At 39.0% G+C, this 25254-nt stretch overlaps 1 protein-coding gene across 1 annotated transcript in view; it reads left to right on the top strand.

Annotated features, from left to right (window-relative positions):
* EYS (eyes shut homolog) overlaps nt 1-25254 on the top strand; it is a 1466842-nt gene that overhangs the window by 1354775 nt on the left and 86813 nt on the right. The window contains 1 exon segment of the mRNA XM_008684895.2: nt 3194-3366. Within this exon segment, the coding sequence (XP_008683117.2) occupies nt 3194-3366 (173 nt within the window).

The following is a 25254-nucleotide window of genomic DNA, read 5'->3' as shown; positions in this document are numbered from 1 at the left end:
AGAAGTTACTGGCATTTGAATCCACGTATCACACAGCTAAGGTCTTAAAATCCTTGCCTACTGCCCAAATTCCCTTTTCACATACTTAGGCTGTGTCTTACGAAGATTAGTTCATGCACTTATACTGTCTTCCCAAACAAGAGCAAAAGCAAGTCATTGATTCCATAGCACATGGCTCTGTCCCTGACATACGTGCACAGCCAACACTGGTTGACAGCAATTGGCAGTAAATATGGTATTATGGTTTACAGGTAAGAACTTCGCCGATACCTGGGTTCTTTCCCAGACATACTTTTAATTCAGAAAAGTGCCCTGACTTCCTTAGAGGAAGATTTGCAAAACAGCTTTCTATATTGTTCCCAGGTCTGTGAAGGATAAGATTTTTACAATTTTTTCAAATTAAAAAAGTGGACTGCATGTAAATATGTTCTCCCATAACTAATTAGACAGTGTCCAGTACACTCACAGTGATGTTGCAACGTTGAAAGAAAATTGGGTCAAGGAAGGTGACATCGTGTTAATCATTGTTTCCAAACATAGACTGTTACCAAGGTCCTTCAGCCTCGGGGCGCTTACTTTCCTGGACAACACTGCCATTTACTTCGGGGTGTGGAGAGGTGTCATTTGAGTTGAGTGACAGCAAACACAGACAACTTGAAGAAGTTGGGATTTAGTAATGCAATCTTTAGCAAGATCCGAATAGGAGAAACCTTTAGGTCCAAGTAGTACAGCTGGTAGCAAAAATAGATTTTATGAAAACTACCAGTGAAATATCTGGCACTCCAGGAAATATTTTGGAACTCGAAGGTGCAATTGAAGTGAAATATATCGAGGCATCATCATCTGGCAAAATTTTAGTTGGCTGATGCACTGCTTCTAGTGGAATATCAAGATGGACAAGATGGCTCTGGGCACTTGCTCCCGGTCAGCCAGATGAGGTGCTCTTCCCCTTTCATGCAGCATTTTCTATAGAATTTCCATGTCTCTCTCTGCTCTAGCTGCCTGCTGACGTACAGATGTATGCGGTTAGTCATCTCCGCATGAATTTATAACAACCAACTTCTTCCAACACCTGATGAAAGCAAAAAGGAAATGAGCCTTGATTGATCAATAGGACATGATTAAAATTAGTGCTTTCCTCAGTTTGTAACAGAAAAGCATCTTTCCTACATTTCAAATCTGGTTAGGTCTACATGATTCAAGCACTTAAATCAATCAATATTTAGATTCGTTTGACTTTCATATATGTGGCATTCTCCTTTACTATAAAAAGATGAATTTGGTCCTTCCAGAATGCCGCATTCAAGAGTCTTACTCTCCAGGACTTTATCCCAGAATACAGATGCTTAATACTGAGCTTTCAATTCCAAGTTAAGTGAGTGGAGGTGAAATTACATGGGATTTATCCATGGCCCCAAACATTAAGTTCCTACCTAACACTTTAAGTCACACCAGAAGGTATCTCTCTGTCCCTGCCCGATAGTCTGGCCATGCTTTTGCCACTATTCTCAGGCAAGAAGGAACAGCGTTGGCTCAAGGGTCCTCAAAATTCTGGTTTGTAATCCCCAAACCAAAAGAATTTGTTTAGGGTGCTTTATAACCATCTTAGTGATATTGATCCTAAATTTTTTTCCCATCTCTGAAAACCTGTGAGATTCTCTGTGTACTAAGTGTAGAACACTATGCAAGTTGCCATGGACGTTACCAAATGAGTAAATTACTGGTCACTCACGTTCAGCACCTTATGTGTCAACAAAATCTGAGGGTCTCAAAGCCTCACCCACCAAAGCTAGATTTACCTGCTATCTGATACATAAATTCTCTCAAGAGTGCTTCATCCCATTAACATAGAGAATTAATAGGAAAGTATGGACATTTTTGGAAAGGGAACCGCTTCAGATTTCAAAATTGGGTATTCATTAGTATGATACTTTCCTGCAAGTAAATTTATTTTGGACTAAGGGGGGTAAAAATGGAAAGAGGATATGAAGAGACCAGAAAGATGAGAAGGACAAGAGGAAAATTCCCTGGTATGGGCAAGATCTGCAAGTAGATTGGGAAGCTGAGTCATGAAACAAAAGATGCTGGCATACTAATCTGGGGGACGGTCCTGGCACCTGTCCTTAAGCGTTAACAGTCATGTTTAGAAGATAAGATGTAAGCAGAGGGAAAAAACTAAAGATTCATACATGGCAGGGTGTGTGGGCTAAAGCAATAAAGGGGAAAAAAGGGAAGGGAAGGGCATTAATATTAAATAGAATTCATTTAACTGCCAAGTGACAAAACCCCCATTCGGACTGGCGTGAAGACCAAAAAGGGGTTAAATCCACTGGTCCATGTAACTGCAGAGTAATGGTTGGATCTAGTACCCAAACAACATCATCAACCATCTATCTATCTGCCCCAGTCCCTTCCACTTGCACCACGAGGCATCGATCATCTGTTCTCTGCCAGGCTCTCCCCTCTGAGTGGGCAAACCCACCAGCAGCTACCAGGTCATGGGGTGCCAAGAATGGTGGAGGAGTGAGTCTGCAAAGACAAGCTAGGGCTACCTTTACTTTAAAAGGGGGGAAATAGATGCAGGGAAGGCAGGAACACCAGACTCCCAGTCACGTTCCCCTCTGGAGAAGGCTTACCTTCAGGTGAGCATACTTTTCAGCTCTGCCCTCACAGACACTCTCAGCCTGGGGCCACCCACCTGTATTTGAAGTGGGGGGGGAGGTGTTGGGTCATTACAGCTCCCCACGGTGCTTTTCTTTCTGGTTACCTCAGGGGTGGCTCTTGGAGGACTTTGTCCTCAGTGGAAGAAGTTTATCCCCAGCTTGAATCTCTCCTCTGAGTGTTGCTCCTGAGATGTTTTCTTCTCAAGACATTTGAAGCACTTTACTGAGGCAGCACCACACATATTTAATGAGCCCTAAAAAGGCACCTAGTGTGAAATAAAAGGTGAGATAAATCAAAAATAAAAATAGATGGCTTAAAATAGAATTCATGGCTGCAGGCAAACTATAAAGCTGCCAGTCTGCTTTCAGTGTGAAGTAGACAGCCAGAAATACTTCAAAGTTGAAAAACACAGAAAGAGAAAGGGAGAAGACAAGCTGCAAGTTTCATTTTATTTGTGTGTGTATGTGTGCCTGTGTGTAAAAGATCAATTGTTTTCTCATGGGTTTCATCATTCCTTTTCCCTTCTCAGTGATCATGGAAACTGGTTTTGTGAGTGTCCGAGGCCGTGCGAAGGCAAGATGTGCCAGTTTGCAACCTGTGAAAACAGCCCGTGTGGGAACGATGCCACCTGTGTGCCGAAATCCAGGACAGATACCGTCTGCCTCTGCCCGTGCAGGGGGTCTGGACTTCTCTGCCCAGACGGTAAGATCATGTGATTAATAAGCATGGTGCACGGGCAAAAGGGGGTGAGGAGTAGAGAAGTCACTCAAAGGAATCAAGGACAGCACCTGACTGATCAAATATGTCTAATCCTTTCTTGGTTCTTTTCAAGTCAATCGAGACAAGACCTACTGATGAGACTGATCACTGAGCAGGTATTTCTCACAGCCGTCATGTAATTACAAAGGGGGTAATGAGTTTACCCTAAGGTTATACTATAGAAAATCTCAGTATTATAAAATCTCAAAGTCATTCTAATGCTCAGAGAGTAACAAGGAAAATCAGATGCAATACATAAAATCAAAATATTTTATCTCATTTTGGCAAACTGAGGATACAATATTAACATATCTATGTATTGTAAACCAGTTTCTTTTTTGTTTAAAGATAACAAAACCTATGACACGACTATTATACAGCAAGAAACAAAATCACAAATAATATCCATATACGTCTCCTTAGGAAAATCTAGGATGCGGAAATCCTAAATTACAAAAAGGTACAAGATGCTGTAATAGAAGATTGTTTAAGAAGCAACTTGGCCTAAGAATGTAATATTAGCTTTGATATACAGAAATAAATATGTCTATAATATTTCCAGAAACAATTTAAAGTATTTGGTATTAACATTTTATCGACTCAGGGCTGGACGGACTTGTTTCATTTTTATTTTCACCGTAAAAATTTTTTAAATTTTTTTTAAAGATTTATTTATTTATTTGAAGGAGGGGGAGGGGCAGAGGGAGAGAAAGAGGGAATCCCAAGCAGACTCCCTGCTGAGCATTGAGGCCATCTAGGGGCTTTGTCTCACAGCCCTGAGACCATGATCTGAGCCGAAATCAAGAGTCAGATGCTCAACCAACTGAGCTACTCAGGTGTCCGTCACCATAGAAACAGTTTACGGGGCGCCTGGGCGGCTCTGTCATTAAGCGTCTGCCTTCAGCTCAGGGCGTGAACCCAGGGTCCTGGGATCAAGCCCCGCATTGGGCTCCCTGCTCTACTGGGAGCCTGCTTCTCCCTCTTCCACTCCCCCTGCTTGTGTTCCCTCTCTCGCTGGCTGTCTCTCTCTCTGTCGAATAAATAAATAAAATCTTTAAAAACAAAAAAAGAGTTTACCCCTTTGGTGTTAGTGGTGTTTGTTACCAAATTCTAGAATAAGGTTATCAAAGTGAGCACAGGTCACTAGGCCCCAGGTGCAAAATCAACCACATCTAACCTGTGCTGACTCATCAAAAAGCTGGAGCACCACCCCCTGACATAACAGGTATGAAAATTGAAACTAGAATAAAGAAGAATTTGTGACTAAAAGGTATTGAAATTTTTGGTGTATATAGCTTTAAGGAAATTGAGACAATGGATTTATGTGTAGTTCGGGAGGGGGAGTTAAGAGTACTGTGTGTTTCATTCTTTGTGGGGCGGGGTTATAGTAGAAGTTAGCCAAGTCACTTTTCTAATAAAAGGCATCATACACCAGATGGGATTGAAGTTTTGTCCTTTCCGATAAAAACAGGACCATTCATTCTGTCGAGGTAAAAGCTATTGAAAAATGCAGTTGGTCACAAAAAAATTGATTACTAAAGGGTGAATCATCAGTTTTGCTTCCTAGTTGAAAATCAGACTGATCACATGAAGTAAGAAATAAAGATTTTTTTTTTAAGTAGTCTCCGTAATCAGCATGGAGCCCAATGAGGGGCTTGAACTCACAATCTTGAGATCAAGACCCAAGCTGAGATCAAGAGTCAGACGCTTACCTGACTGAGCCACCCAGGCGCCCCAAGAAATGAAGATTTATAAGAACATCTTCACATTTACAAAAAAAAAAAATGTTTACTCCCATCTCATGGTCTTATCAGGCCTCCAGAGATGCAGAGATTTATAGATTATTGAGACAGGAAATGTTAAACAAAATTTATTAGATTCTTCGTTTCATTGTAGATAAGAAGAAATTCCTACATGCACCCATCCAGAGGAATTTCTCAAAATAACCCTTCCATTAATATATTCCATGAAAGTGCCAAAACAATTTGAGATTCCTACCCTCGTAGAGCTAACCTTCTAACGGAGAAGATCAAAAGGAAATAAAAATGGCTCAAAACACAGTATACAGTTTATGAAAAGAATTATGAAGGAAATAAACAAGGAGTGTAGGGAGTAACTAGCGTGACAGGAGCTCATGACAAGAATGACTATAGGAGAATACAGATTTGTGCTAAAGCCTAAAGAATAAGAAATATGACACATGAAACCAAGAAAACAACTATTCAAGCAGAAGTTTCAGAAAAAAATGAAAGACTGACAAAAGGTGGAACGTGGGCTTTTTGAAGAATAAAATGTGCTACTCTAGCAAAGCATAAGGGAGCAAGGGCGAAAACCATATCTGACATGACAGGGCCTACATCATAAGGGTTCTTAGGCACATGGGAAGGTTTTAGACTTATTTGTCAGTGCCTTAAGGAGCCATTGGAAGGTTTTAAAGAGGCAAGGGGTGTATATGTCCTTGTTTAAACCATTCTGACTGCAGTAATCGATTTTAGAAGGCTTTTGTCAGTGACCCTAACAAAAGATAATTTTGCCTAAAACCAGGGAGATGGCAGTGGAGATGGAAATAAGTGGATAAACTTGAGATCTGTTCTGGAGATGGAATTGACAGAACTTTCTGGGTTGTATGTGAGAAGAGCTGAATCAACATCCAGATTTCTTTATTTTATTTGTTTGGTCTATGGGTAGATTGTGGTGCCATGAGGAGAATTAGGAGCATAACAGGGTTTTTATAGGGCATTATTGGGAGGTAAACAAGAATTTCCTTGTGTACATGTGAAGGGAGATATGCCTGGTAGGTATCCAAATGGAGAAGATATGTAGGCAAATGGGTACATGATGCTCGAACTCATGGGAGAGGCCGTGATTAAAGATACAATTCAGAGAGTCATCAAGGTAGGGGTGGTGGTTCTTCTCCAAAGAACCGGAGATTGTCTAAGGAGAAAGTGTAGCCAAAGAGGAGAAGAAAGCTGAGGACCAGGATTCCACTATTCAGGGATCTGCTAAAGTAGAGAATGCCATGTGAAATGCCAATACCATCCCCAGACCAACACCCCCCACACACATTTCAGGCCATAAATATTGCTCCTTTGGTGATGTTGCATTGTCTTAGCCTAGATCCCCCATCAAAGAATTGCACTGACGTAGTTTATTTTGGAAACAATCTCAAGAAACGGAAGTGTAGTGAAGCCTTGGATGGAATAAGACAGGAAAGGGGAGAAAGTCAATACGAAAGGTGTGTTATGGGGTTGAAGCGTGGATAACTGTACTTGATTCTACTGAGACCTTATGAGGAACCGTCTAAAATGACAACATTGTCTGATGTTATGAGGAAATGTATAGAACGATTCTGGGAATTGCCTGTCCAAGGGACAAAGGAGAGAAGCATTTAACCATCGACTCATGGTTCCTTTTGATTGAGGGTTGCCCTATGGAACCTTAACTTTTCCACACTTCTACATTGCCCTACAGAACTAGCAACAGTGAAAGCTTTTGCAGGCATCCCGGGCAAGCAAAAGCACCAGAGAAGCTGGAAGGAGAGGAAGGAGATCTTAACATATCAACATTCCTTAGCAATCACAAAAACGCCCACTCCCTTCAGGAGCACCCAGCAAGCATCAAGGCTTTCTTTACTCCCCCAATCTGGTGTGAGGTAGTGCCCTATATCATTTCTTGGACCATTCACTGTCACCAGTCTGGCCTCCGGGAGATTCTCTAGAACATACTGAGTATATATCTATTCGATAGAGAAAAGCACAGAGCAAACCGATAAGCATAGTCGTTGCCCAATTGCAACTACACGTGAGAAAAGGCACAGAATAAGATCCCAAACTCCCTTTTTTATCTTTGCCTCTTTGTTAATACCAGAGGATGGAAAATCAACTAGTTTTATCAGCAGTTGTATTTGCTACATAGCACTTATCTTTCAGATCATAGCCATATCTACCATACTAATGTATTCTCTGGGGGATAATAGGAAATAGACTTATGACGTTTCCTACCTTGTTGATGTTTCCACTGGGGAATTCATCCCGGGGCAATCATGGCAGTGATGACAGGAGCCAAAATAAACAAACACTGCAAATGGAAAATTCACAGCTGCGTCCTTCGTAAAGTGCTTTACTTTCCACATTTGTGCTCCTCAGTCACACTTCCTGTTGCCTCCTATGCAGGCATAAGCTCTTCTTGTTTTCTTAACCACATCATTTTAAAGACAAAGGGGGGACGCTTTATCTTGTCTCTTGCCAGCTGTGTCCTTTCTAAAAATATGTCTTAATTTACCTTATCCTCCCAGCCTGCACCTGTCAATGGAACAGAACTTTTGAAGAAAGTAGTGAAACATGCAGACTGAGACCTAGAATCAGCGTGGTTGGGTTAAAATCCCCACTCTCCGCGCTGAGGAGCCTGCGGAGTGACCTTGGGCAAGTCACTTGGTCTCTCTGTGCTGCAACTTCAAAGAGTCTAATAATAGAACCTAACTTACAGAGTTCATGAGAATTAAATGAGATGACTCATGTAAATTGCTTAACACATCACTGGACACATAGACAATGCTTTTGTTTTTTTAAGAGCTTGACAAGCCAGGATTCTGACCCACAGAGAGAACTGCCACATCTCGTCGTTGTGGGAAAGAAGGCTGGATCTCCATCCTAGCTAGAAAGAAAACTCTCTAGGATGTCAAAGGAAATCAAAATTAATTTCCTTTTAAGAATTTTTCTAACTTGGTGACACTCTTTGCAGTGATTAGAGACAAGCCAGGGTATTACAAAGTCAGGTAGGAAAGCAGCGCTGCAGGGATACAGATAATCACCAGGCTATTTGAGGACATGAGACGTCTATAAAGCAGCTTAATGTCAGGCTGGCATTTTGTAATGGCATATTTCAAGTACATGTAATTTTCTGTCATGTAAGCTCGTAACTCTTTTGATAGCATCCACTCTGATATGCTCCAGCTTTTTTCTCTCCGACCCAACAGCTGTTTGATTACCCTGCTGTTCAACCCATCTCAATATCCTTCATTTCCCTCCATGTGTTAATTCTCTTATTTTCCAGCTCCTGGTTACAAAGAAATGTTAAAAGATCAGGCCTGATCCCAGAGGGGAGCAAGGAGACAGGGGCGTTTGTGGCCACACAAGAAAGCACTCAGGAAAGGGATTCCTCTTGCCCTGGGTCGAAGGCGACCTTTCTTTGAGTGTCCTGCATTTTTTTCTTCCTTAAGAACTGAGGGAATTGCCTCTCCTTTTGCTCACACCTCCTGCCTTTCACCTATTTTTTCTATTTCAGCATTTGTAAGGAAAAAAAGATAGATTGGCACATCTAAAAAGGCAGCACTTAAAATAAATACATGTACTATTGTACACTGAAATGTTCTTGAAAAACAGCTTTGATGGACTCCTGCAATCGAACCCACTGCATTGAATTAACACCTTTTTTCCCATTTGTGCAAGTGGCAGTCCCCACAGAGCAAAGTTACGGTTATTGTTCCAATAATCATTGCCGGTACTTTGTGTTCATAAGCAAATGAGCCTCTGTGTGTGTGTGTGTGTGTGTGTGTGTGTGTGCGCGCGCGCGCATCTGGGAAAGATTTTCTGGTGCAAGTCTTTCCTTAGGTGTCTATAGTTACTTCTGTCATCTTTCTCTAATGGCATTATGCTTCCTACCAGTGAGCGATGTTGGATTTAGTTATATATGCACGCACACACACACACACACACACACACACACCACACACCCCTATTAAAAACAAGATAGTAAGGTATTTGTCTTGGGGAATTATATTAGTTCTGGCAGAGTCTGCCAGTTGCTTGACCAATATATTCTCTCCTTTTTATTTATACATCCCTGAGTGTATTGGGGGCAGTAATGTGCCCAGCTCAAATGTCCCAGCCTCCCTTAAAACAGTGCAGCCGTGGGACTCAATTATGACAAGTGGATATAAGCAGAAGTGTTAGAGAATTGTACTGGCCTCCAGGAAAACTCCTAAAGAGTGGCATGACCCCCACCCTTTCTTCTTTTTTAGTTTCGCTGTAAGCCTAGAATGTGTACCGGATGACTCGAATTCCAGAAGTCATCTTGGATCATAAAGCAACCTTGAGAATGGAAGATGCATGCTAGGATGGTGAAGCAAAAAATGGAAAAGCTTAATTAAGTCCCAGATAACTCTAGAAACACCGTATGATTCAGGGATTGTCCAACATCACCCTTTTTATTAATGAGGGAGAAATAACCTGTTTTGCTTAAACCTCTGTTATTTTGTTATACGTTATCTGCTATATATGGCTAAACCTAATATTTACCGATACAGTCAGTGCCAAGGTTTCCCTGAACTTTATATCCTGATATGTTTTCTCAAATATTCCTGATTTGATTCATAAGCCCTTAGATTCCTTCTCAAAGAGAGAAGAAAATACAGGATTTCTTGTATCTTATTTCTCTTCTTTCAGCCTAAAAGATTTAATAAATTAGAACTTTATAAAATATATTTTGCAAACCAATAAAAGTGTGGTATGAACATTATTCCGATATTGTAAAAAAAAATCAAAGTAAGCAACAAAATGAAAATATTTTTGCAAATTAGAAAAATAATAAGAAAGCAAATTTTAGATCTTACTTATAAAACATTACCTCTTATTTTAGAAGTACCCCCATGAGCCAATTTCTAATAATTACACTAAATGAAAAATCAAATTAGTTTGTAGATTTTCACATCTAAATTCCTAGGAAGGCATGCAGCTATTATTGTCTGCTTTTTAAACAGAGAACAAAGAATATTCACTATTAAACTCTTACTAACTGTTTGCCTCTGGAACACTGTCAGTAGGACACTAAACTGTAAAGGCCAAATGTTCCTTTTGTTCATTCCAGCACTCTGTCATTGTTTAGCAACCTCACGGAATTCTCCCTCCCCACACAAGCATTTCTTGCTTATTAAAAATGTCTTTAAAATGGATAGACTATGCACAGGAGTAGAATTGTCTCTCCTGAATATATTTATGGCAGGTTGATTTTGTAGACATTTGTGGAAATGGAAACCTCTGCAGTTTATCCATAGCTCACCAGAGAATTGAACTTTGCAGGTCTGTCAGTCCAGGCCCTCCCACAAAGAGTCCATTTTTTGGTATCAAATGAATACTGTCAGATCCTACCACACCTAGCAGGTTATGCTTGGTCAGTTTAAGAGCTGTGCTAATGTGGTGCACCTGCCAGTTACCAAGCAATGGAAAACACAAACACAGTTGTTGTACAGTAAAAAATTCTTCACAGAAATGGAAAATTGATTAGAGTCTGGGTAAATTTATGCCACATGAAAGACTATAAAGTCAACATTTTATGAACAGGCAATGGAATTTATTGATTGCTAGGAATGAAATAAACAGGGATGGAGATGCCTGTGTGTGATGTAAATTGCCTACCATTCCATACAATGATTAGGAGTTATTCAGTTCAAGGAGTTTTTTGTTTATTTCCACTGACACGCTCAAGTTGTCTTTTCGAATATTTTGTCATTCCATGACTTTGTGCTTGAAAATGTCTTCCTATGCCTCTTAGGATGAGGTAAGAACTGCTTAAGATAAAGTGCAAGCCTGACATGGGCAGACCCCTCCCCCCTCCCCAATCCTGCCCCCCCAGTCCACCCTCTGGCAGCTCATTCATACTATTTTGTATTTTTCTTTTAAATGTTGGCCATTTATCACATCAGTCCTTCCCTCAGACAGTCAGCTCTGTGAAGGTAGCTGTCACATCCGCCTTGGCCATCACCATATCTGTGGGGCAGCCAGTGTTGCTTGACACATGGGAGGCTCTCATGTTTTGGCTGAATTGAAAATAATCTCAGAGTTCTTCAAAATCTTCATCTAAGCTGCTACCCTGAGCCTACTACTATGGCTATGACTGTTAGGGGCTAGTCAGCAAGTATTTGTCAAATTGAAAAAGTAAACTAATAAAACAGTTAATGAGTGAATCATCTATCCAATTTGGAACATTTCCAAAAGTGTGTTTCACAGCACACTAGTGCCATAAAAAAGAGTGCATTGAGATGAACTCACATCTACTGAGTGCTCACTATATGCCAGACCCTCAGCTAAGTACTTTACATTCATCTTCCTACATGATCTGCGTAATAACCCAATGAAGTATGTCATTATTTCCATTGCGCAGATAGGGAAACTAAGGATCAGAGGATTTAAATAATCAGTCAAAAGTAAAACAGTTTGTGAATGGTGGGTAAATCTGGAACCCAGGTCTCTCTGACTTCAGCCTTTTTAAAAAATATTGTATAGTACTCTGCTCGCCTTTTAGGAATCCAAGTGTATAGTAGTGATGTGGGAAACAAAGGCAAAAGAAAAATTAAATTTCCTTTCTACCTATAACCCACTGACAAGTCCTTGAAACAGGCAGAGGGACATTCTTCTAGGGACTCAACTGCCTCGATGTTAATAATTCACTAAGGGCAAAAGGCAATCTTAGCCTGACCCCCAGGATCCTGCAAGTCTACTTTAACATATAAAAATACCTTTGGAAATGTCCTTTATCTCTACTCCCCAAGATACATGTTGGCAATCATCCCCCAAGCATATGACCCACTGATATACATCTAAAGGGTCTCACGTCTAAAGGTTTATTAGACGGTAATAAATGACCTTTTCCCAACAATAGCTAGCCCCCTCAAGGTCCTGGAAACCTTGCTTCCAAAATTCCTTAGAGACTTATGCTATCCCTAACCCCCTCCCAACTTGAAAGTATATAATGAGCCACTCCTCATGACCCCAGTGCAGCTCTTTCTGCCCATGGGTCCTGTCCCCATGCTTTAATAAAATCACCTTTTTGCACCAAAGACATCTCAAGAATTCTTTCTTACCCGTTGGCTTCGAACCCTAATGTCTTTCCTACATCAGTAGCACAGTGAAAATTCTGAGAAGTCCCAAAATGACCCAGCGTTAAGCCAAGGAGCTCTTCTTTCTCACAGAACAAGCCTTTCACAGAATGCACTGCAGTATTTCCTGTAGTGGTATATGTACACTCCACTGTGGTATTTGAAGAAAATGTCAGTTCTCTTTTTTGCCTCAATCTTTTAATTTCTACTTTTGAGTTTTATGATGTCCATATTATATTAATGTATTAATACACCAATAACAGTTTTAAATAAACAACATATATGGGCCATGATCTGAAAAAGTTTAGAGAGCACTCATTTAGACCACTCCCTTTCAAACATGGCCTGAGATTTTTTATTAGTTATGTTGATTTCAAAGAATTTAGAGAATCTTATTTCAAATTATGGTTGGAATATATAGGATATAGAATATGGACCATTTATTATCTATTTCCAGCTGGTTGATATTGTTAGAGGAAACAATGGAGTGGCATATTCAAGAGGTGCTTATGTTTTTAAAGTACATTAAAACCACCCACTTACCCCAATACAATTACATTTACTTAAACTTGCATTCTCTTAGCTCATGCTAACTGAGCTGTGGAGAAGACAGCAAGAGGACTACGGACGCAGGAGTAGAGTGACAAGTGCCTCTGCTAATACCAGCAGCAATCCCATCGTAGAAAGTCAAGGATTAAATGTCATATGGCCATTTTATAGAAATATGCTCATTTGAGGTAGGCATTCCTGGACAGGAAGAGTCACATAAGGCCACTGAGACCTCAACTACGCAGGATAAGTGTAAGTGGGGGCTACATCTCCTTTTTCTGCATTGCAAATTTAATAAAAAATAAATAGGGCTCACAATTATACTACGCATTTATCAGTTAGGGTTTTGTTTTGTCTTGATTTTTCTCAATGAGTCAGATGATTGATACTTGCCTTTTTTTTCTATGTACTTTTAGCAAATGATGACCCTTCAATACTTTAAGTGTCCTGAAAAGTACTCAACTTTAATAAGGAACCACATGATCAGTTAATATGAATTCCCACTCATCCAATGGGGGAGATGCAAATTATATTTCACATATTTGATAAGAACAACTAACCTGAAAAGACTGACACTTTTAGATGTATCATTTTGTCAACTCAGACAGATAAACCATTTCTTAGAGGAAAACATTAATCCATCAAAGGAGCATTTTTAGAAAGTGTATCAATTAGTGTAAAATTGATTAGTCAAAATCATTAAATTGATCATTTCAATGCTCCAATGACCCATGTCTATGATTAAAAGACTTGGCAAAAGAGTTCTGGGATTCCTGTCATGATGCTTTTGTGAAACAAAGATAAAATGGGAGAATAATGAAAAAAAATGGAGAAAGATAATATTTCTGAAAATTAATTATAGTTTGTAAACAAAGCCTGACTTCATATGTACCTATGTTGCATTAAGATTATCCAATGTATCCAACATAGACATGCTTTCCACAATACTGAGCGTTCCATATGCCTTCCCTGGCTTTATCATATCCCTTACCCTTGAGAAATAAAGGATAAATCCAAAGGTAAGGGTAAGCAGTCTTAGATAATCAGGTCATGATCCCAGTTTGGCTGTAATGATGATATTATAAACCCTGAATGTGAATGTGAATGTGAATGTGAACTACAAAAGGGAGTTCTACACATGCAATATCAATAGTACAGCTCATGTCTCAAAATGCTGGAAGCGCTTAATGTGAACCATAATTCCCGAAGGGCTATTTGAGTCTTTATTTTTATATCTAGATAGTGTTATAGGGATTACTAAGAACTGGGCTTCATACTCATTTCTGAAATTTCAAAATTTGAAGAGCAAAGAATATCTTGCAAAAGGTCACCTATTATTCTGTTATAAATTAAGGTTTTCTTCCTATCGGCTAAGCAATAGACAAGTATAGGTGTATTTTTAATTCCCTTGTTCTAATGAAAGCACGTTGGTCCTGAGTAAGGGATTTGTGGGAAGCGAATTAACTCTTCCCTGACTCTGCTGTTCTCAGTAACTTAAGAGCGTAACTAGTGCCTTGTAAAGTTAATAGGGCTCTTTGAAAGTCAGCATTTTACTGCCCATTTCAATTTGCATCCATGACTTGACACCTGGCAAGGAACATCCAGTCTTTTCCAGAGGGCAGATCTAAATATTGCACCTAATGATTCAGTCTCCAAAATGACATTTCGTAATTCTCTTTGCCATTCCAAAGGGGCCAAGGGTATTTTTGAATCTCATCTTTTTTTTATTCCTGTGTATTAAATCAATTTGAAATTGTTAAAGTATGACTTTTTCTGCCCCCAAGACTTTAAGCTCTAGAGAAAGAAAAGTTGTCATCAGAGTGAGTGGTTGATAATTCTGCTTGTTGGAGTGTATCCCGTCTGTCTCCAGGTAGATGGCTTAACGCACACCTTGCTGACAGCCACCACCGAAGGGGGCTTTCCTGCAGGAATATCACTCTGGCTGCCCTGCTGAATGCGTCCCCTAAGTACTCGTCAGAGTTGCTATCTTAACCATGGTGGAGTCGATTTTTCCTGAGTTAGCCGTATTCACAGCCTTTTAAGTTAGTTTTTCTGTGTAAACTTTACAAAGAGAATGTTTAAGAATTATATATTTCAGAGATCTTTTTGTCTGTGAATTATAAAACCCCCTTGCGGCGTCACCTGCTTCCTGCCTCCGTTATATCTCTCCCCTCCATTACTTGTAAGAAACAAATACCTTTGGGGAAAGTGCATCTTTAGGGTCCTGGATTTCGAGCTACTGAATCTTAGTCTAAATCAGCGTGGCAAAAGGAAATGGAAAGCCTCAACAGCCACCTCTCCCACATGTTATGATAATTAGGCACTTCCACAATTTCCCATCCTGCAAATCAAAGGACTTAAGGTGCCTCTTTGCCAACATCTAAAAGCTTTCCTGGTTATTCAACACTTGCCCTGTTGGAATAAGAGAGTATCAGAACACCTGTGCAATACACAAAGGGCTCTAAATTTATGGGTGTATTAAGCAAAGTCTAATTATAACTTGATTAAAAAAAAAATCCCCTTGACAAAAGCCTATTTCCAGAGAAGCAGCTTTTGTAAGAACGAACTTAGAAATGATTATATCCCAAATGTGCTACTTGGTAAGATTGAAAAGAAGTGTTGCTCGGAGCATTCTTAGACACAGAAAGAACAACACATTTTTTTTTTCACCCTTTCTTCTCCAGAGTAGAGTGGGGTGCTGCATCTTGCCAACCCTTTAACGTCTGCATGCTGTAATTAATGAACTTCATTGCTTCAGCAAACTCAAAGAGATACTGTTTTATTTTTTTTAAAAGATTTTATTTATTTGAGAAAGAGAGAGCACGGTGGGAGAGGGAGAAGCAGGCTCCCCGCTGAGCAGAGAGCCCAACACCAGGCTCGATCCCAGGACCCTGAGACCATGACCTGAGCTGAAGGCAGACGTTTAACTGACTGAGCCACCCAGGCACCCCATAGATACTGTTTTATTCACTAACAAGTCTTTACATCACTTTATAGATGATGAAGCTGAAGTTGGCAGTATCGAGCTATTAGTGCTGTATGATGGGAAGGCCCTACCCTGGAGAACAGAGCCCAGATTCCGGTCCAAAATGTGACACAACCAGCTGTGTGACCTCCAACAAGTCACTTGACCTCCCTGCACTTCACTTTCTTCCTCAGCTAATAAAGGAGCTGAATAGACTGTCCTCCTCTTCTTCAATTATTTTATTCCAATCAGAACCCTTAGATTGAGAATAGGGAAAATCAGGGTGTCTGGGTGGCTCAAGGGGCGCCTGGGTGGCTCAGTCATTAAGCATCTGCCTTCGGCTCAGGGCGTGATCCCGGCGTTCTGGGATCGAGCCCCACATCAAGCTCCTCTGCTGGGAGCCTGCTTCTTCCTCTCCCACTCCCCCTGCCTGTGTTCCCTCTCTGGCTGGCTGTCTCTCTCTGTCAAATAAATAAAATCTTTTTAAAAAGAGAGAGAGAGAGAGAATAGGGAAAATCAATTATGAGTTACTCCTGCTGATTTTGTGCCTCCTTCATTATGGTTCATTATGAAACAGCCAATCAGAGTTGGCAGGTATTTGACACTTGCGATGAAGACACTGTTCTAAGTGCTTTCTATATGATATCTCATTTAATCCCCAGAAGAGCACAAAGGGCAGCTATTATGATCATCCCCATCTTATAGATGAGAACACTGAAAATTACGGAAGGTAAAGAACCAGTACGAGGAATGGCTGCTCAGTGGCAGAGCTGTGCTCTTAACTTCTATGTTATTCTGAATCCCACAAATACCGTCTCAATCACAGATTCGGTTACACTGTACTTAAAGCAAAATCTAATCATGGAAGTGATTACTGATTATTTTAGCAGAGACTGTAATAACTATCTTCTTAGGAACAATAGGTCTAGTATAAAATTATGAGTCATTGATCAAGTCTTATCATATTATTAAAATGCTATCTAAACTAACCCAGGCACTTGGGAAGATGTGTTCGTTATCAGTTATGATTTGTCCCATTGGCACAGAAATTTATTAGATATGACATCAGTATTCTTTACTTTTAGTTAAAGTTATCCAAATGAGAAACTCAGTATTAGAAATTAGCTGGAAAATTATGAAGTAATAAATATGGTTTAATTGTGTCATTTTAATTGTAAGAATACTCATTCTATAATTTATTCATTTAACAAATACTAATTAAGAACCTATTATGTGCCGGGCTTGTTCTAGGTGCTTGGTAAAACTTTTTAAACAAAAGAGACATACCTTCCTCAGCGAGGCTTAACAACCAAAACGGGGACAGGAAAAAAGTAAATAAATAAACATATCATTCCAAATTGTGACTGGCGCTGTGGAAGAAATAAACAAATGACATGATGAAAACAGCAGAGTGGGGCCTGCGCATACAGGTGGTCAGGGAGGGCTTCTTTAAGGAGGCCACTGAAATTAGAGTGTAAAGGACAAAGCAAGGGTAGCATAAGTGACTTTAGAGAAATAAGCTGAAACCACATATTTCAGGTCACAGTAATGAGTTTGGATTTTTTCTTCAATGTCCAATGAAAAGCTATGAGTTTAAGGAGGGGAGTGACTTGTGTTTATAACCCATTGCTTGGGTCGGGAGTAATGGAAGAAGGGGGACAGAGGTGGCTACTGCAAGAATCCATGTAAAAAGTAAGGTTGTCTGAGCATGGTGGCAAAGAACTGGCCAGATTCGAGTTTTATTTGAAAGTAGCTTCCATAAGACTTACTGATAGATTGTGTTGAGGGTGAAAGGAAAAAAGAATAAAAAATGGCTGCCAGATTTTTAGATTGAGCGACTGAAATAGAAGGCTTTACTGAGAAGTGAGAAGAAGAAACTTGGCATGGAAACAGTTTAGTTTTGCTTCAAATGCCTGTAGAATATGTAAGTGAAGATGTCAGAGGGGTGGTGGATATTTCATTTTAAACTCATAAAAATATATGAAATCACTTAGGAAGAGAATGTGTAGAGCTGCATTCTGGGAGTTACAGCATTTAGAATGTAGGTATGGAGAAAGAGGGGCAAATAAAAGAAGACTAAAAAGGTATGGTCAGAGGTGGAACAGGAAAACCTCGAGAGCAAGGTGTCACAAAAGCCAAGGGAGGCCTACCTTCCGGGGGGGAAAGGCTTTACCAGAGCTTTACCGCACCTGAGAGACGGCATGTTCCCCACCTCAGCCCCTCTAGCCTCCCTGCCTCACCTAAGGAGGGAAAAAGAGCAAAAAACCATTTCTGAAAGTCATAGCCCAGGAACACAGCCTCCTGCTAAAAGACTGAAATGTAATCATCACCTTCCCACCCCAAGTGCAAGGCTCCGGTGTAACAACAGTGGACTACAACGGAAAGAGCTGCAAGATGCACTGTTTCTGGACAGACACTCAACAAAGAGACACAAACATGGACTCGAGAGGAAGTCCAAACCTCTGGCATCTATGGCTTCAGCAAACATCGGGTAAAACCCAACTCCTAGCCAGGTCAACACAAAACTTCACACTAAAAGCTTTTTACTTTAGTGCCTATTACATGACACATTATGTCCAGCTTTCAACAAAAAATTACAAGGCATACTAAGAAAACAAAAAAAAGAACAGAAAAGAAAAGAAACACCATCTGAAGCAAGCATCAGAACCAGACACATATGTGAGACAGGGATTCCAAGTGTCAGAGAAACTTTTTTAATCAGTAACACATAGACATCACTTCAATTCATGCAGATATTTGGAGAATGTGACAAACCACTTCATGTCAATATATTTGAAAAACTATATAAACTGCATAAAATCTTAGTAAACAAAATTAGTTAAAACTAGCATAAGAAAAGGGGCGCCTGGGTTACTCAGTCAGTTAAGTGGCTGCCTTCAGCTCAGGTCATGATCCCCGGGTCCTGGGATTGAGCCCCACGTCAGGCTCCTTGTGCAGCGGGGAGCCTGCTTCTCCCTCTCCCTCTGCTTCTGCTCTCTCGCTCATGCTCTCTCTCTCAAAAAAATAAATAAAATCTTAAAAAAAAAACTAGCATAAGAAGAAATAACAAACATGAATCATCTTATAATTAAATTCCTAAAGAAAAATCTTCCAACTAAGAAAATCAAAACTCATGTGCCTTTAGTGACAAACTCTCCTGATTATTTAAGGAAAAAATAGCACCAGTTTTACATAAATTCTTCAAGTGAATAAAACAAGAGGGAAAACTTTCAACCTCTTCCATAAGACAAGTACAATCAAGGTATTGAACTTGGCAAGAAAAATGACAGTCTAGTCGTGAATATTGATGCAAAGTCCTAAATGAAATATTAACAAACACATAATCCAGTAATTCTTAACTTGGAAGAGGGTTACATGGAAATAACGAGTTCACTTCATGAGCTCTACATTTTTGATTTGTGAACTTGTCTGTGTTCTACTTCAATAGAAAGTTAAATACAAGAAAAATCAGTTATCTAAATTATCAACCTTAGCTTCACCCCTTTGCCTAATCAGAAGGTAAGAGTGCCATTTGGTTGCATTGTAGTTACTTACAATTTCTCTATATTTTCGTCCTTTCTTGCTTCTTGTTCAGAATACAGTCTGGACATACATTTTCCACGTCCACCTCACAGAATGCTAACTGAAGGACATATAAACAGAGATAACCTGCCTCATTTTAGATGAATGAAGTTTTGTCTATGTGGCAAGGCAAAAGAAATCAATAACAAAATTGTCCACTGAGAAGAGAAAATCCTCATCACTCTGCGCACTGGTTTTCTATTCAACCAGGATGCTCGAGGATAGTGCACGTGTAGGCAAGTAGAAAAACAGACACACCTGGTCACTGTGAAAGTTATGACAGTTCCAGAGTATGTTCAGATGTGGTATTCTCCTATAAAATATTCTATTTTTTTTCAAATTGTTGTCAGTTCAGCTTTGTCGACAAATATCGATTGAATGCCACATGTGAATTGATGGAATGCCATCACACCAGATGCTGTGGGGAATACAAAACAAATCTCATCTTTACCCTCAGATTTATTGTTTTGAAAGGTGAGGATGGATGGAGTAAAGGGAGAAAAAAATCCTTTTTATTAAAAAAAATCAAAGAATGGTACAAGGCTGAGTTAGAGCAAAGGATTATGTCTCATTCATCTTCATGTCCCTCAGAGTTTTTAGGTGCTGTGATTTTCACCTACTGTGTTAATAGACTAATAAATATTTGCCGAATGAATTGCATTACATTTGTGAGTTATGCTGAGGGATATGTTCTCGTTCTACAGGCAATAGGGATCCTAATAAATCTAATCCCTCTGTTACTATTTTGAAAATCACTCCATTATAATCGCTCCTTCACTTCTTACCCATATGGTAATTATAAGCAGGATTTTTTTTACATTAAGTAAGTGGATTAGATATTTTCTTTCCATTTTTTAGAACAATGACTATCGCCATTGTTCAGCATTAATTTCTGATAGATCCTTTTTATGTTCTTATTTTTCACTTTTTTCCTTCCTGTTCCTACATTAAACAAATGTCTGATATTTCATAAAAATTTCATGCTCTTCATCATGCCCTATATTATTGCTGATAACTATGTGAACCATTTTTCCTTTTTCTCCCCCATTTTGTTAGGGGCTTTATATTCTTTTTCGTAAAAGACATATTCATCAATTGATGAAACTAAAGTAAAGAAAATATAAAGTATAAAAGACCTCAGTTTTTTATAAAACCAAAATAATTCCTCAAGAGTCTGATTAAAGTAAAAAGTTAAAAAATAGGACTAGCAATGAGGATGCAATGATAAAGAAAAAAAAAATTTTTTAAGATTTTATTTATTTATTTTGACAGAGAGAGACAGCCAGCGAGAGAAGGGACACAAACAGGGGGAGTGGGAGAAGGAGAAGCAGGCTTCCAGCGGAGGAGCCTGATGTGGGGCTCCATCCCAGAACGCCGGGATCACGCCCTGAGCCGAAGGCAGATGCTTAACCGCTGTGCCACCCAGACGCACCAAGAAAAAAAATTTTTTAAGAATAGCCATCCAGGCATCCCAAAATATCTACTATTTTAAAAGTCACCCCAATGATATGTGCTTACGGGCATTTTATCTTATCTATTAAGAACAAACTATTTCTGTCTTACTCATGTTTTTCCAAACCAAAGAAAAAAGTGAATGCTTCTCAATTCACTGTGTTAAGCCACCATGACCTTAGTACTAGAAGAGAAAAGTATAGACCAATCTCACTAAATGACTTTAGATGCAAAAACAACCAACAACAAAGGCTGAGTGTTAGCAAATACATTCCAACAGGGTACCAAAATAATATATATTATGACCAGTTGGATATGTTCTGAGAATATAAGGGTGATGATTCAACATCAGGAAATTTATCAATATAATTCAAAATCACATAAATATACTAAAGTGAATTAATGTATGATCATATCAATAGACACTGAAATGTCACCCAATAGATACGGATAAGGCATTCAGCCAAATTCAGCTGCTGTGCTTTATTGTTTTATTGTTTTTATTGTTTATAAGGAAACTAGAAAACAGAAATAGAAACTAAATTTTGAATAAAAATACTAAAACTTAAGGCAAACTGAAAACCAAAAGCATATATTATTCCTAATGGGGAAACACCAAAACCTCTTCAGTTAAAATGAAATCTTGACAACTTAATGAAAATTTAACTACTTTTACTGCTATTATTTACCATTGTCAGGATAATCCAAGCAAACGCAGTGAGAAAAAAAAATTTAATAAGTAGTATTAACACTGGAGAGGAAGATACAAATCTATTTTTTATTGATATCATTTAAATGAGAAAATTTGGTGCTGTCACTAGTTACCAGACAAAAAATAAAAATTAATAGCTTTTTTCATAATAGCATGGTCATGTGTAAACACAAAGCAACTTCACTTTGTCTTGCATTCTCCCTTTACATTTGTTCAGTGATGTTAGTTCTTCCTTTTTTCCTCAAGTGAAAATTTAGACATGGTTGTTCCTGGGTCACAAACTACCAGTTTCACTTAGTAATGAGGTCAGCCATGTTTTATGTGATTGGCAAATCTGTTTGCGTTAAGCTTCATGCTTTCCCAAACCGGTGCTGAGTCAGGTAGAAAGTCTAATGTCAGAGAAAAAGGAAACTTAAACCCTTCCTCCCCTCTTTTGCTAACTGCAGTTCCTGATTGTTCCCCATGGAGCTCAGGGAGAAAGGAGACAGGAAACTTCTTCCTTGACTAATAAAGTCATGTTGATTTTGCTTCGCTGCCCTCTGGATTTGGCAGCTATTTAAAACCAACCTTGCTTATGGGCCACTGAAATGGGTTCTCTGGAGACCTCACTGCTGGTCGTCTTTCACGGGCAGTTTTCTTTGCCATGGGAAAAGGCATCTCTGTTCCATTTGGTTGTATCATCAGCCATCTAGTGACAGCTTTTCCTGCTAAGGGCTCTTCACCTCTTGAGGTGGTTCTTTTGGTCAAAACCTAAGAAAATCACCCCTGTGTCTCTGTCCCACACATGACCGACATCAGACCCAAGGCAAACATGTCCACATCTTTTCCCCGATAACCCCAAGAGTGACGCATCCCAATCAAGAATCAGACTCTCATCTGCTCGCTCCCTCAGTGCAGCCAACCAGTCTCTCAGCTCTCAGACTTTCCAAGCAGGAGTCGATCCACTGTGTTCTCTCACCTCAAACTTCAGGGACACACATTAAGTTCTATAAGTTGCGCTCCTAAAACTTCTCTCTCTTGGTTTGAGATGAAAAGGTGAAGGAAAAGGACTCCGTAAGTCTTTCATACCCTCAGCAAGGTGAGAAATTCAAGATTCGGCAGCTGATTTTCAACCACTGCTTTGTGAAGTTACCTCGATTGGATATGTCATTTCTATTTTCTTTGTCTTTCAGCTGAAACTTCTATTTTAATATCTCACTACACTAGCAAAGCCAACTTAGATGTAGAAGTAAAAAATTATTTTCACTCACAATTGACCAAAAATATCACAAAATATTTAGAATACATTTCATGAGAAAGGTCCAGGACTTCTATGTAGAATTATAAAACCTTAGTGATGATAAAATGACACATGAATGGCTAGAGAAAAAATACCACATTCCTGCATGAGAAGAAAATACCAAAAAATGCCAGTTTTCTCAAATATAGTCTATAAATAATATAATTCCAATAAAATTTCAAAGCTTTTGAAACTTGTATTTAATTTTATGAATGTGAGGACAACTTGCCTTGCCAGATAAAATAATGCACATTAAACCACTATCATCATTATTATTATGGTCCTGCCATAGGAAGATACAAATAGGTCAGTAAGACAAAGAGACAACACAGCAAAAGATCTCAGCGTATAGGATAATGCAGTAGATGACAAAATTGCTGGTTTCTTCAGTTCTGAGAGAATGTCTTATGTAAGAAATGGAGCTGGCACAAACTATTCTTCAACTGGGAAAAAATTAAGTTGGATCTCTCTTACATTATGTACTAAAATGAAATCTAGAATTATTAAAGACTTAAATATAAAATATAAATCAGTAAATACCTTAGAACCAAATCTTGGAAACTACACGCACAATTATGGATGAAGGAAGGTTTCTTAATTAAGACAGAAAATTTTGGAGCTTTAAATATAGAAAAATATTTGGATAATATTTAACAAAATAAACTTACGAGTTGCAAAGAGTATCATATCTAAAGGCAGTAGAAAAACAACAGGTTTGGAGAAACAATTTGCAATGTGATAGAAAAAGAATATAATATCGAGAGAGTTCTTAAGAATTCTGAAAATAGAGATAAACTCAGAAGAAAAAAATGAGGAAAGAATACTAACATATTTCACTAAAGAGTATGCAGATAGCCAACACATAAAAGGTGTTTAAACTCACTTGTAATCGGAGAAATGTGATTGTAGTAATATCTAGACAAATCACTCTCATCAGACTGTTATAACCTAGAAAGAGCAATGACACCTATGACTGGAAGGGATGTGAGAAAATATTACACGTATTTTTTCGATGGAAGAAATAGGAGTTGCTAGAGGATTTAGAATACAATCTGGCTGTGGCAGAGGCATCTGAGGTCACGCAAGACCTCAACATTGACTTTGGTTAATAAGAATGACTTCAGAAGTGGCACTTCTGACTCATTTCCCAATGGCTACAAATAATCCTGACCCTTCATATAGTCTCAGGGCTGACGGGGGACCACCCAGCCACCAGTGGCAGGTTGATTACATTGCGGCAATGGCAAAAACTTGTCCTCTTTTCCTGTCATTTGCTCTACCCGTCATGCTTCTTCCAGCACTTCTACTGATAACTCAGTCAATACAACACGAAACATCATGGTATTCTAAGCAACATTGTTTCTAATCAACAGATTTTTTTTTTTATAGGAGAAGAAAGGAATCAAGCAATGATAGATACTGGTCTTATTTTGCTATTCAGCATCCAAAAGCTGTTGGTTTTTTTTTTTAGTATAGTTGACATACAATGTTACATTCATTTCAGGCATACAATTTCGTGATTCCACAAGTTTATACGTTATGGAATGCTAAACCACAAGTGTAGCTACCATCTGTCACCACAGTACCCTACTGTGCCTCTTATCCTTGTGACTTATTCATCCCATACTGGAAGCCTTGATCTCCCACTCCCCATCACCCATTTTGCTCATCCCCCCACCTTTGTCCCCTCTGGCAACCATCAGTTTGTTCTCTGTATTTATAGGTCTGATTCTGCTTTGTGTTTGTTCATTGGTCATTTGGTACTCTCTAGGTTCACCCATGTCATTGCAAATGGCAAGATTCATTCTTTTTGATGACAGTATAATGTTCCATCATGTACATATGCCACATCTTCCTTATCCATTTGTCTGTTAGTGGACACTTAGTTTGCTTCTATATCTTAGTTATTGTAAATAATGCTGAAATAAACATAGGGATGCATATATCTTTTCAAATTAGTGTTTTCATTTTCTTCAGGTAAATACCTAGTAGGGAAAAATTGGATTATATGGCATTTCCATTTTTAATTTTTTGAGGAACCTCCATATGTTTTCCACAGTGGCTGCACCAATTTACGTTGCCACCAAGTGTACTAGAGTAACTTTTTCTCCACGTCCTTAACACTTGCTATTTCTTATCTTTTTTTTATTTCAGTCATTCTGACAGATGTAAGGTGATATCTCATTGTGGTTTTGGTTTGCATTTCCCTAATGATCATTGATGTTGAGCATTTTTCATGTGTTTGTTGGCCATCTGTATGTCTTCTTTGGAAAAATGTCTGTTCAGATCCATTGCTGATTTCTTAATCAGGTTATTTTTTTGGTGTTGAGTTGTACAAGTTCTATATATATTTTGGATATTAACCCCCCTATCAGATATGTCACTTACAAATATCTTCTCCCATTCAGTACGTCGCCTTT

Source organism: Ursus maritimus, unplaced genomic scaffold (assembly GCF_017311325.1).
Source record: "Ursus maritimus isolate PB19 unplaced genomic scaffold, ASM1731132v1 scaffold_29, whole genome shotgun sequence".
Taxonomy (NCBI): Eukaryota; Metazoa; Chordata; class Mammalia; order Carnivora; family Ursidae; genus Ursus; species Ursus maritimus.
The sequence above is the reverse complement of the archived record's forward strand: the minus strand, read 5'-3'. Positions and strand labels throughout refer to the sequence as shown.